Source organism: Tasmannia lanceolata, unplaced genomic scaffold (assembly GCF_043159265.1).
Source record: "Tasmannia lanceolata isolate RefF3 unplaced genomic scaffold, GAP_Taslan_0.1 ptg000015l, whole genome shotgun sequence".
NCBI classification, from domain to species: Eukaryota; Viridiplantae; Streptophyta; class Magnoliopsida; order Canellales; family Winteraceae; genus Tasmannia; species Tasmannia lanceolata.
Window position 1 is genome coordinate 37965042 of NW_027518692.1, and position 12980 is coordinate 37978021.

Here is a 12980-nt window from a genome sequence, read left to right on the forward strand (position 1 = left end):
ATATGTGCCATTGATTCTGTTCTACTACGGGGATAGCAATGGTGAGAATGCAACGAAAAATCGTCGAAAAAACTCATCTACTAAAAAAGTCTCTCTCAGAAACCTTAACCCGCTTTTATCCATTAGCTGGAAGGATCAAAGAATCTAACATGGCAGATTGTAACGATGAGGGTGTCGATTTTTTCGAAGCTCGAGTAAATGTTCAACTCTCTGAATTTCTCGAAAAACCTGATCTCGAGGTCCTCAACCAATTCGTCCCATGCTATTACTTCAGTGCTAAATCAGGGAGGGACATACTTCTTGCTATATACAAGTCAACATATTTGCTTGTGGTGGACTGGCTATTGGCATAGGCATTTCACACAAGATTGCTGATGGGACTACGATGATCACATTTATCAACAGTTGGGCTGCGAAAGCAAGAGGAGCCAGTGAAGTCATGGGTCCCAGTTTCGACGCGGCCTCACTTTTCCCATCAAAATTATCTGTGCCAAGATATGTATTTGCGGTGGGAAAGAATGTTGTGATTAGGAGATTTGCGTTCGATGCGTTGAAGATTGCCTCACTCAGAGATAGAATTGCAAAGGGCCAGCCTTTTCCGCGTCCCACAAGTTATGAAGCAGTATCATCACTCATTTGGCAATGTGTTATAAGGGCTCAAAGGGCGGTAGGGTCCCCAGGTGCATATGTGGCCTTGAGTGCTGTGAACAAACGTAAAAGGATGGTCCCGCCTTTGCCGGAACATTCCTTTGGAAATCTATGGGTGCCTGTATATACATCAGTGATGTTGGAGAGTGAAAGTCATGAAGAAGACATGCAAAGTTGCCTAGAGAGGCAACTGAGGGATTCAATAAAGAAAGTAAACACTGATTTGGTAAAAGAATTGCAAGGACCGGATGGGTCTGTGAAAGCTCATGAATCTATTAGTGGTTTAGTTGAAAAGTACTCAAAATATGGGCTTAGGTTTTGTAACATCACTAGCTGGAGCAGATTCCCAATATATGAAGCAGATTTTGGTTGGGGGAAGCCAATTTGGGTGAGCATGTGTCCACTTCCTTCGAAGGATAGTATTTTTCTCCTTGGCAATAGAAGTAGTGATGGAATTGAAGCTTGGGTGAGAATGGATAAAGAAGAAATGGCCATAATTGAACAAGATGAAGAGCTCCTATCTTTTCTTTCCCCTCCTAATATTGCTTAATATTTTTGAAAATAATGTAATTCCTTTTTGAATTTAATGTCTTACTACTAAATAAGTTTTATACAATTGCTTGGTAATAATGATAGTGGTGATGATTCTCTTATTCTTTATAAGTATATTCTATCTGAAAGGGATGGTGATTCTTCTCATGCTTCATCTATGCTAACATTTATAATAAAGGTTATAAATAATAATGACTAATGTTAGCCTAACTTTAAACCAAAGTGAGGAGAACCAACAGACATCCGCGATCATCCCGATGTAAGGAATGGTCTATAAATCCGTTTTAATGCTGATTACATTGATTCCGTATAGTTTTTTTTTTTTATAACCCGGAAAATACGCCCCAGGGCAGACCGCAAGTTGAAATATATTAAAGGATCCAAGAGGAGGACTAGCCGCCTTGGCTTAGACAGTACATGGGAGTTCATTTTGTTAGTCTTAAAGAGGGGCAATTTCCTTTATTTCTTCTTTATGGCAAAGTTCCGCGAAGATTCCAGCGAGTTCTTTGGCATATCTTTGGAAGCTCCTCGTCCTACGCATTACAACGGGTCCGAGCCACGCCAATTCCGGTGAGAAACGAGTGAAATAGTAGCTTGGAGAAAAACTGTACCCCGGAGAAAAACCCAATTGCCCGGTGAGGGGGGGTGGGACGACCGGCCTGAGATGGAGGTCATCCCGTGACCCGAATATCTACACCTTAACCCAATCATTGGGTGGGCCCACCATTTCACACCTCATGTTTCATGTTTGGTTGAGGTGGGTCCACCATTTTACACCATGGATAGCATATTAGCATGAGCCACGAATACTAGTCCTTCCATACCTAATGCTAAAACAACAACCAGTCATAGTTCAAAATGGTGGGTCCACACCCAATGGTTTGGTGCATTCGAGTGCGTAGTTTTATTTTAGTAAAACACTTCCAAAACGGGATTTCGTTTGAAAAATAAAAACAACCGTGAAGTTGTCCACTTCCACAGTTTCATTTGCATTTCATGGGTATTCGTGCCTAAATCTTTCCCTTAAGATCTGCCAGCAAAACGGAATCCCGTTCCGTTTTGGGGAAAAAAAGTGGCATTGGAGCCACGTCCACTAAAAGACAATTGGAGGAGCTCACATCCCCATAAAAGAAATAAATACACATTTTAAAGGGGGCCGCCAAATCAACGGTCATTTCAGTCCCCTTTTTATTTTCCAAAAAAGTGTTTTCCAATTTTATTAGAAAATTAGGTAAGTGTAACCCCCAAGGTAGTAGTAGGGTTGGCGATGGTTATCGCATGCTTCACTCCAAGCTGAAATCGAGCTGAACCGAACATATATATGTCCAAACCGAACCGAACCATAACCAAACCAAAACTGAACTGATGAAGAGGGCGCATTTATCATTTTCCTATGAAAAGGGGCATATTTATCATTGTCCAGACCGATCCAAACCGGACCCCAAACTGAATCAAACTCAGTTTGGTTCTACCGAACCGAAATTTGAATCGGGTTTGTTTAACCAAACCGAAACCCAATTTTCGGCTAGGTTTCGGTTCAGTTCGGCCAATTTTACCATCCCTAGGCAGTAGGGCTGGTTCGAGGTAAAAAGTCTAATAAAAACCCAAAAGAGTGAGAGGGAATGCGAAAAAATAGAAAATTGCCGCGCCACATATTTATTTTCTCCCTAAAAGCCACTTTTCATCTCTCTCCTCCACGTTTCATCTCTCCCTCTTCCTCGTCACCTCCCTTCTAATTTTGTCCTATTCAGTTTCTCTCTCTCTCTCTCTCTCCCCCTTTCTCCTTCACTACCCCTATCTCTCTCTCTCGATCGATTTCTCACGTTTTTGTTCCCCTATCTATAATTTCTTTAATAATCTGTCCTTTCATTTGGATTTCGATCGAGAATCGGATCAGATCGGATCGGATTATTCTGTTTCGGATTTAGAGAAAGAATCGTTTTTCTTTCTCACGTTCGGCTAGGGTTTTTTCGGACTCTACATTCCCTTTTCATGTGCTGATCTATAATTAGGGTTCCAAAAAGAGAAAACAAAAAATTAAAGGTAAAAAGGTCTGTTCTTTTGTTCGATTCATCTGTTATTGCCTTTGATTCGTTATAATCTTTCCTTCTTTTTTTCAATTAGGGTTAGGGTAGGTGCTCATCGGATTCTTTTTCCCCTTTCTTGCTCTCTTTGTTAGGGTTTTTTCTCGGTTGATAGATTGTTGTAGATTGTATTCTTTGATAGTTATTAAGTTCTTAACAAGAAGCTCGGTGAAATTTTTGGTGCTTTTTTTTTGTTGCTCATCCAAAATCGAGGGTTTTCTTGTGGAATTTAGAGTCTCGGTTCTTTAATTCTTTCATTTTCTAGGGTTTGGATCTTGAGTTCTGCTATCTAGGGTTCTTTCTCTTTTTCTTATTTGGGGAACACGATGTTATTAAATATTGGATTACTAGCACTTAGAGAATGACTTTGAATCTCCCTCTCTTCTAGGGTTTGAATCTTGAGTTGTGCTATCTAGAGTTCTTTCTTTTTATCTTCTTTGGGGGAACACGACGTTATTAAATATCGGATTATTAGCACTTAGAGAATGACTTTAAATCTCTCTCCCTTTTCGATGCTACCCATGAATCCGCCAGAGGACGATTTGGTTTCCTCGATTCAGATTGCAAACAGCTCCAATTGGGAATTTGGGGATTTGTACGATTTGGGAAGGGATAGAGGGGATAGGGGATGTTCTTGTGAGCCGATTGCCAATGATATTCTCGACCTCTTGCCATCAGATCCCTTTGATATGGACCTGAGTGTAACCGTTACAGCAATCACAGGTTGGCTTGAAGATTTTGAGATGGATTCCGAAAGTGACGAGGACATGCCAATCAATGGAGATTATCAGTTAGTTGGTGAATTGAACTTCTTTTGGAACAGGGCTATGATGTTTGAATCTGAGCCCGGGAATACAGGTGGAGATGGGAGTTTGAATTCAACTGGTGGGTTTGATGCGTGGGTAGAGGAGAACCAATTAGGGGATGAATCTTTCTTTTCAATTTGGGATGTTGAGAAGTTTTTGGGTTTTGTTGATAAGGACGATTGGGTCATTGAATGTGAAAGTGAAGTACCAGGGGAGTGCATTGAGAGCTGTTCTGATGGAGATGGGAGAGCTCCACACGAGGCTTTGTTTTTCGTTCTTGGTTATTTAAGTGTACGCGATCTTCTTTCCACTGAACTGGTTTGCAAATCTCTGTGTTCTGCAGTTCAAAATGATGCACTTCTGTGGAGGCATATTCACATTGGTCAGCCATTTAGCGAGAAGATTACAGACAATGCTCTTTTACAGCTGACTGGAAGGGCTCAAGGCAATTTGCAATGCTTGAGTCTTGTGGAGTGTTCAAGGATCACTGATTATGGTCTGACGTGTGTACTACAATGCAATCTTAGACTTACAAAGGTCAGTGACAGAGCTTGTTACACTATCAATAAAATTGAAACATTTGTGTAGGTTTCTTTTTGTAAGTGTCTTCTATTATCTTGAATTGCTTTTGCTTTTGTTTATTATTATTATTATTTCTTGGCAATACTGCTTGTCATCTTGTCAAATCCACGTCTCTTATGTTTCATTTGGTTCTGTATGATATGTGGTTTCTTCATTTTGGCACTCTTAAGAGGTATATGTATGAGTTCTGATCAGCAAGTTTGTTTTCTCTATAGGTCGATAGCATATATCTTTGAATTTTTATTTTTATTTTTTTTGAATGGTCGATAGCATATATCTTTGAAATTGGTAGTAACCATTCATTGTCACATACTTATATGTTTGCAAATTGGTAGTAAGACATACCAAATGGTCATGACAATTCATACCCGACATCATTAAGACATACCGAATGTCGTACACCTAGCCAGTTCTTTTATAGAACAACACATGTGGATGGTCATGGCAATTCATACCCGACATCATACTTGTGCTGTGCAACTTATGTTGACAATCTATGTTCTTGAAAATTTTATTTGTTGAAGATGACAAATTTAATACGCAAAAGAAAAATACTAAGATAAGACAGTTACATGGCTGTCAGAGATTGCCCCTCCTCTAAAATAGCTCTGCTAATACCCGTTTTTGCCAGCGAATCAACAGTATTGTTGTCGTCTCTGAAATTATGACCAAATGAAATATTCTTTCGTCTTGAAAGGTTTGCAGTTTTGAAAAACATTTATCACATCGTATAGAAATGAACCAGTGACAAATTCTGACAGTTATAGATTTACTCAGCGATGACATTCACATCTCAAAACATTCCAAATAGATTGTTAGACAGCATCAATTTCCCCGACCTTATTGATGATCAACTGAACGGGAAATTTGCTAGAGCCTGTCACTCTTGAGGAAATTTGTAACTCCCAATAGTGTGTATTGGTATAAAGTTCCGAGTTCCGATGGCTATTATGCTTGCTTTTACAATAACTTATGGGGAACTATGAGACCCAACACAACCCACATGGTCTAAACTTCTTTAATGGAGGTCAATTACTCAATTCTATGAACAAAACCTTCATTGCTCTTATACCCAAGGTAGCTGGAACCAACCGAGTAATCAAATTTTGGCCCATAAGTAATGTAATCTCACTTATAAAATAATCTCAAAGATCATAGTTAATAGAATGAGACCACACCTGCATTGAATCATCTCCCGTAATGAATCCGCTTATGTCCCCAAGAGACAAATTTTAGATAACATCTTAATTACACAAGAGGTCATAACCGACATGAAGAAAAATAAACAGCAAGAAGGAAAATTCTTACTTAAAATCGACCGGGAAAATTTTATTACAGAATTGAGTGGGACTTCATTCTTAGTCTTGAATACATTTGCTTTCCACAAGAAATGGATTATGCTGGTCGAAAAATGCATAACAAATGATTCAGCAATCCTTCTCACTGACACCCTATTAAAGGTCTTTACATCTGTGGGAGAGCTTTAGATAGGAGGCCCCATTGCCCCCCTTTCTATTCTTTCTATGTACGGAAATCCTTCCCCCAATGTTTCACATTGAATGTTGGAAAGGCGACATATAACCATTATCTATTTCAAGAAATGGACCTAAAATTCCACATCCTCTCTTTGTATCTGGCCTTATCTTTTAGCAAACACCTCCTTAAAATCCTAAAGATGCATCCAACAAACTCTGAAAGCATTTTGTACTGCTTAGGGACTAATTCAACGACTCAATCAAAACTTACATTCTCCGGAGTCCCTCCGAGACACCCATAAAACCTAGAACAATGTCTTCACACATAAAGGGCCTCAACAGACAAACCTGCCTTGGTGTCTCATGGAACACCAATAGAACAAATATGGAGGACTTCAGATATATCTTTGAGTGGAGAACAAATTTAAGAGCTAGAAAACCCATCTGTTAACAAAAGGAGCTAAGTTAACTCAAAAATGGTATTGTGATGAAGCAAGCATTCACAGCCAACCCCGAGTGGTGTATCTTGACGGAGAAAGAGAACATTTGGGCCCATATGATTAAATAAAAGTACCTAAAAAGTTGACCAATTTCTCGAATGACAACTGAAGAGCCAAGACTTAAAGAGTTGGAAAGATATTCTTAAAAACATCCTTCTCTCTCTCTCTCTCTCTCTCTCTCTCTCTCTCTCTCTCTCTCTCTCTCTCTCTCTCTCTCTCACACACACACACACACACACACACACAAAACAATGAATTTTATATTAAATAGGAGACGGAAGGAGAACCAAAATCTGGAGAGACCCATAGATCCTCCTCAAAATCAAATGCCTAAAAGGCATAGCCAGAACAAAATATAATTCTTTCCCGAATATCTTATGGTTCCATGGACTAATTGACCATGATAACAAAAAGTGGAACTAGGAAACCATTAAGCTCATTTGATCACCCATCATCGCAAATCAAATTCTCAATCCATGACAAAATCTTCTGGACTCCTGACCAATCCGGAAAATTCACAATTAAATCAGCATACCACTTAGTCCTCCTATTCGAAATTGATCAGACCATCATTGATCCCGGCCCCCAACTTTGGGATTTGATATGGAAAGTTCTTACCCACAAAGATTAAATGCTTCCTTTAGAAAATATTTAAAGGAGTTATTCCCGCCCGAGCCCTCCTCCGTGCTAGAGGTGGACACGAGAAATTAATTTTCATTGCGCAATGAAACCAATACCCACCTCTTCCTTCATTGCAAAACTCTTGACCAGGTATAGAGGTGGATTTCAACAAGTTTTTAAGTTACTTGCAACTGGACAGAAGATTAAATGGGATCAATCAAATTATGGCACCAACTCATGCCAATGTCTGGGAGCACAAGGATCATATGGTTGGCCATTATACCGTTTGCTATGTGGACAAAATGGAAAATAAGAAACGGGTTAGTTTTTTAACAGAATCAATGGAACCTGCACTCTACACAAGAAGAAACAAAATTAACTCTTCAGAATTTGTCAAAAAATCCTGACAATCATCCTTCTCCTCTTGTTACATTTAACAAACCTCCATTGATGGGACCAAAAATACATTAAACCAACCACTGGAAAAATCACCCACTGTCATTGGAAACCACCACTTCCAAGACACATTCAAACTTAATTTTGATGGCTCTTCTTGGGATTCCGGGACATGCCAGGGCCAGACTATTCTTTTTCTGTCACGAGGGAAATTCTGCTAATGCCTACTGCATATACTTAGGACACGCTACTAATCACATGGCTGAATGTCTCTTTTTTGGGGTTTGCAACTGGCCTGTTCATTGCAGATCACGGCAAGAGACTCTGAAAAATATCAAGGATGTTCATAAAGAGGATCATAAGAACTGCAAATCAGAAGAAAAAGAAGACTGCAAGGCCTTGGTCTACAAGTTTGATGATTGGAAAATAACTCATAATTTCAGGGAAGGAAATGGACTAATGGAGTTTCTGACCATCCAGCCTAATGGGAGCTGGGTGAAAGAGTAGCAGGACATGGGTTGACAACCCTCTAGAGTCTAGAGATTAGGAAGTTGTTGTACAAATGAAAAAGTCAATGTACAAGGAAAAACAATCTCATGTGTATGAGGTTATCTAAATAAATTTCTTTTGCGTGAAAAAAATACTTAGTGATCTATGGTCATTATTTCTGAGTTCCAAGTTTTTCCAATGAGGATGAACCTTGAGTTCACCAAATGTGTTTGCTTTGACGAAGGAAACCAGGTTTTACTCAGTTCTTTTGAATTTCCAAAGCAATTTATCACCCTCATTTGCTTTTTCCCTTATGCTGAAACCCAAAACATTGAATTTTTCATTACTGGTTTCTTCTCTCATATTTTACTTGGTCTTTCAAATTCCTATCTGATTATCTAACAAGTGCTCCTTTGGTCCATGCAGCTGAGCGTCCCTGGATGTACACGATTGAGTATCGAGGGCATCATGGACAACCTAAAGTCCTTCAAGTCTCAAGCTAAACCCGGGATTAAATGCCTGCAGATTGGTGGGCTTTACGGAGTAACACACGAGCACTTTGAAGAGCTGAGGTTCTTGTTAGACGCAGAAAAATGCCAGCAACCTAAAGCTCAGAAGCCACGGTACTATCACAAAGGCCATTCCTCCCTCTCTTGCAATGATGAACCTCCCATTGATATTGAGATGTGCCCTAAATGTCAGAACTTAAGGCTTGTCTATGATTGCCCAGTGGAGAGTTGCCAAGGGAAACTACCTACACAGTGTCGGGCATGCACATTTTGCATCGCACGGTGTGTCCGGTGTGGGAGATGTATTAATGACAGTGAGTATGAGGAGACGTTCTGTCTTGATTTGCTTTGTTCGAGCTGTTGGAAGCATCTGCTCCAGTGTCAAGAGAGACTGGATGAGAAGGATGGGTTCTCCAAGCACACCATTTTCCACCAGGAGACAAGGTACCACTTTTGCCTATATTGCTAGGAAGTACAAACTTCGCCTTTGAAGTTTGGATTGTTGTTATTGTGGATGGTGTCCAGATTTGGCAATCTATATGTTTAAAGAGGAAATGAAGACATCCATTGGACTGGTTCTTGGTTGTTTGGATTGTCAATGTTTGAGCCAGTGTTCCAGCCTTTAGTGATGGGGAAAAACCAAAGTAAAAGGAAAAAAAAAAAAAAAAATTAGAAATTGGAAAACCAGACCAAAAAGAAAAAAGTGGGAACCTTCTGTTTGATGCACTTATCCCGCTACATGGGGCGTGGTTTCAGGATCATATCACATTGGTGTGGATGAGGGGTCTCGCAATGGGTGAGTCCTGTTGTGTAATGCATCAGAAGGCCGGAAAACAAAAAAAAATCTTTATTTGGTTGCCGATAAAGTGAGACGGTTTTATCTTATTTTTGCAAGGTCAGTTGCTCGGTGCTGGAAGTGTTTGATTATTGTCCAATGATCTGCGATATGCAACTGATCCTCATTTTCATACTCACAGCGAAAATTCCCACCCCTGAAAATGCTTAGAAAGAATGTATTTGTACTGGAGACATTGGTACCTCTCACTGTTTAAGATTCTGAACACCATGTCTTCCAACTTTATCTGTAACTAATAGGAGAAATAAAATTATCCCATACTAGTTGTACGAGCCCTTCAAGTGGTGCATAGAAGGAATGTATTACTACGGGAGACGCTTCTATCTCATTGTTTAAGACTGAATGTCCTGTCTTCCAACTTTATCTGTTACTACTAGTAGAAATAAAACTATCTGTTACTAGTTGTATGTCCACTGTCTTATCCATTTATCTGTTTTGGGGAAGTTGATAGTTGATACTGGGACAATGGCTGGGTATTATGCCAATTCTAATGATAAATAATCAAATGACTTCAACTCTTGGACACGATGGGCTGCTGTAACATGATTTGTATCCTACATTATATGATTAATGATTAGGTGGGCCAAAAAGCTTTCCCCCCAAGCAATTTGGGGGTTACCCAGATGGCAGCTGAACTGTATTACTCTGCCGATCCTTTTTATTATGTATCCGTTATCTTTGTAGATCTGCTAATGGTGTTGCAGACAGGCGCTTGCTAGAGAGAGGGAGTGGGGCATGAGTCTCTAAAGATTGGTGATTCCTTTGAAAGATAGGATCCTCTGAAAGATGACTGCGGCTGCTATCCATTGACCCTACCTTGATTTGGTAATGCTAGCCCAAGCCTCGTATAGTGTTGCACCAAGAGAAGATTAACCGAAGATTTTGGTAATCTTGTTATCTTTTGGATGGAATACCCCTTTGAAATGGGACCGAGACCATGCGGGTCTCCTTATGATAGTCTACAAGATCAACAGTCCTGATTACACATGCATGTCCCATGTTGGGCCCAAGTGACTTGCTGCCTAATCGTGTCTCATAACCAAGTTTAGAGAGCTGATATTTACACTTTGCAGTGATGGGTACACATTTCTTTCTTCATTTGTGACTACTTTCATCAGGAGTGGTTGCAACAGCTAATGAAGATGACTTATTAGTATGTTTATTTCTTTTGGGTTGTAAGATTCAGATTCTACAACTTTGAAAACTGAACATTAGGTGTGTCGATGGGATCAAATGGTCCAATGGACATCAGAATCCGAACTTAAAGGGACAGGATCTAGACACATTATCAGGATCCATGGTCACATTTTGAAACCCTATCATGGGATCCGAAATTGTTACCAATCGGATCCAAACAACTGACAAAAGCCATGAGACAGCCCTAAATCCAATTTTACTATGCTATTTTAAGAAAATTCGCTCTAATTTTTAATAACTTTTAAGTATTATTTCCGAGTATTTTAGCAAAGAAAAGTCATACATAATTTTAGCAATTTTCTTTCTTCTCTCAAGTTTCGAGTGACCCTTCTCTTCCATCTCTACCAATTGACCCCAAGTCCCTACTCCCTTGCCCACCACGTCAACACTGCTGCTTGTACTCTTCTCAATTTTAATCATGTAAATATATGCTCCTTCCAATGGACAGTTTGACTTGATATGGATCATGACCGAGACACAAGAAGTAGTATCCTAAGAACATTTCAAATCCGCTCTGACTGAAAAATGGATTTGAATGGATCATGACTAAGACAAAGTTGTACCCGATCCCAAGTGAATCCCACGTCCCTAGTTGTTGAATTCTCTTTCAAATAAAAGATAAATTCATAAATAAATGGAATTTAAAAACTAAAATTATGGACGTAGTGCACCTTGGGCAAATCCAATGGGCAGATCGTGAGAATTCACAATGCCAAAAGCCAAGGTGTGATCTCGCCCATCCCAAATCTCTCCCATTAGAGATGTGGAATGGAGATAAGAAACGAATTCCCTTTCCTTGTGTTTGTGCATATCACAGAGTACTAGCCAGAGTGGGATTTGAGAGAGGAAGTTAAGAAAATGATCAAATAAAATTAGCCAATAAAATAAAGAGATTTTAAAGGACACATTTCTAATAATCTCCCACTTGGCCTTTTGAAATATTTCTTAATCAAATTTCACGCATACCCAATACAGACAGGTATACCCAATTATTTTGATCGCATGTGCCCCTTATGAAATTACTTATAAAATAAGATTTTCACAAACACAATTATCATGAATTATTATTAGGATCGACTAATTCTGTGAACTCCTGCCACAGTTCGTATCGTGAACTCTTGCAACAAATACTGTGAACTCTTGCCAACACCTACCACAATTCATATTGTGAATACCTACCACAATTTGTGGACTCTTGACACTTTAGATGAACTCATGTCATCTATCTTATGAGCACTCTTATTGGTGAACCCATGTCACATATTACAGGAACTCTTGCCATGTTAAGGTGAACTATTATCACTCTACTTAGTCAGAACACATATGAACTCTTGTCATATATAAACGACCTTAAGCATAAAAATTATTTGATAGAATCAACAAAATCAGAACATCGTACTCATATGATGAAGTCCCATGTTTAAAACGTACTTTTCAAAGCTTTTCATACATCGAGCTTTAGTGAGAGGATCTCCCAGCTGATCATCAAAAGCTCTCTGTGACACAATGATTTCCTTTTGCATTCACTTGTTCTTGAACATAATGGTGATGAACCTGGATTTGTTTGGTTCGAGGATGGTTTCTTGAATCTTTAGTCAGAGAAATGGCAACAGAATTGTCACAAAAGATGGTCATGGGATAATTGATAGAATCAACAGCACGAAGTTCTTTGAGGAGTTGTTTCAGCCATATTGCATGCCTAGCAGCTTCACTACATGTTTCAGCCATAATTTCAATGTGTCAATCTGCAAACTCTTATTGTAAAAAACAAGAAATATCTGCCTCTGGGTATGACATTCTTTGACAAATCATCTTAAATTTGGTGAATTCAAAATCTTCACTTCTAGATGACCCACTTTGGTGGAGTCAACTCACTAAATTCATTCTTGGTCGACTAACTTTGGTGGTATCAACTCACTAAATATAATCTTGATTGACCCACCTCAGTGGTGTCAATACACTGAATCCAATCTTGGTTGACCCACTTTGATGGTATCAATTTTCTCGATCTATAATTGGTCAAAATAATAAATTCATATATCACTTTATTTCATTAGCAAACTAAAATTTTATTTTCATTTTCTTATTATATTTTATTTTATTGACCCACTTCATGGTGTTAACAAAAAAATTGAATTAGCAGGTAACATTATTATTAAGTATTATCATTTTAATTTTATCCTACTGTTATCCTGCTCAAGTAGGCAAAATTAAAAGAAAAAATAAAAAAATCATAAGTCACAATAATTAGGTAATATGAAGTAT

The 12980-nt window shown here is 38.9% G+C and overlaps 3 protein-coding genes across 3 annotated transcripts in view; all 3 read left to right on the forward strand.

Annotated features, from left to right (window-relative positions):
• LOC143847097 (glucose-6-phosphate 1-dehydrogenase, cytoplasmic isoform-like) overlaps positions 1-1264 on the forward strand; it is a 29233-nt gene extending 27969 nt beyond the window's left edge. The window contains exon 18 of the mRNA XM_077355780.1: positions 406-1264. The gene's annotated coding sequence lies outside the window, so the exon portion shown is untranslated. The remainder of the gene's footprint in view (positions 1-405) is intronic.
• Positions 386-1198, forward strand: LOC143891983 (vinorine synthase-like). Its single transcript, XM_077396465.1, has one exon. It carries the CDS (start codon positions 386-388, stop codon positions 1196-1198), a length of 813 nt encoding a protein of 270 aa, XP_077252580.1.
• A 1600-nt stretch (positions 1265-2864) lies between the features above and the next one.
• LOC143847099 (F-box protein SKIP14-like) lies at positions 2865-9925 on the forward strand. The gene is made up of 3 exons (XM_077355783.1): positions 2865-4627; positions 8580-9106; positions 9558-9925. The coding sequence occupies exons 1-3, from the start codon at positions 3770-3772 to the stop codon at positions 9598-9600; spliced, it is 1428 nt and encodes a 475-aa protein (XP_077211898.1). The 5' UTR covers positions 2865-3769; the 3' UTR covers positions 9601-9925.
• The last annotated feature ends 3055 nt before the right edge of the window (positions 9926-12980 follow it).

What these genes read in the sequence shown, in the direction of transcription:
- LOC143891983 (XM_077396465.1), top strand. Translation starts at nt 386, where the DNA reads ATGATCACATTTATCAACAGTTGGGCTGCGAAAGCAAGAGGAGCCAGT.
- LOC143847099 (XM_077355783.1), top strand. Translation starts at nt 3,770, where the DNA reads ATGACTTTAAATCTCTCTCCCTTTTCGATGCTACCCATGAATCCGCCA. An exon ending in GCAATCTTAGACTTACAAAG is followed by an intron (nt 4,628 to 8,579) that starts GTCAGTGACAGA and finishes TGGTCCATGCAG; the next exon opens with CTGAGCGTCCCTGGATGTAC. An exon ending in ATTTTCCACCAGGAGACAAG is followed by an intron (nt 9,107 to 9,557) that starts GTACCACTTTTG and finishes TATTTTTGCAAG; the next exon opens with GTCAGTTGCTCGGTGCTGGA.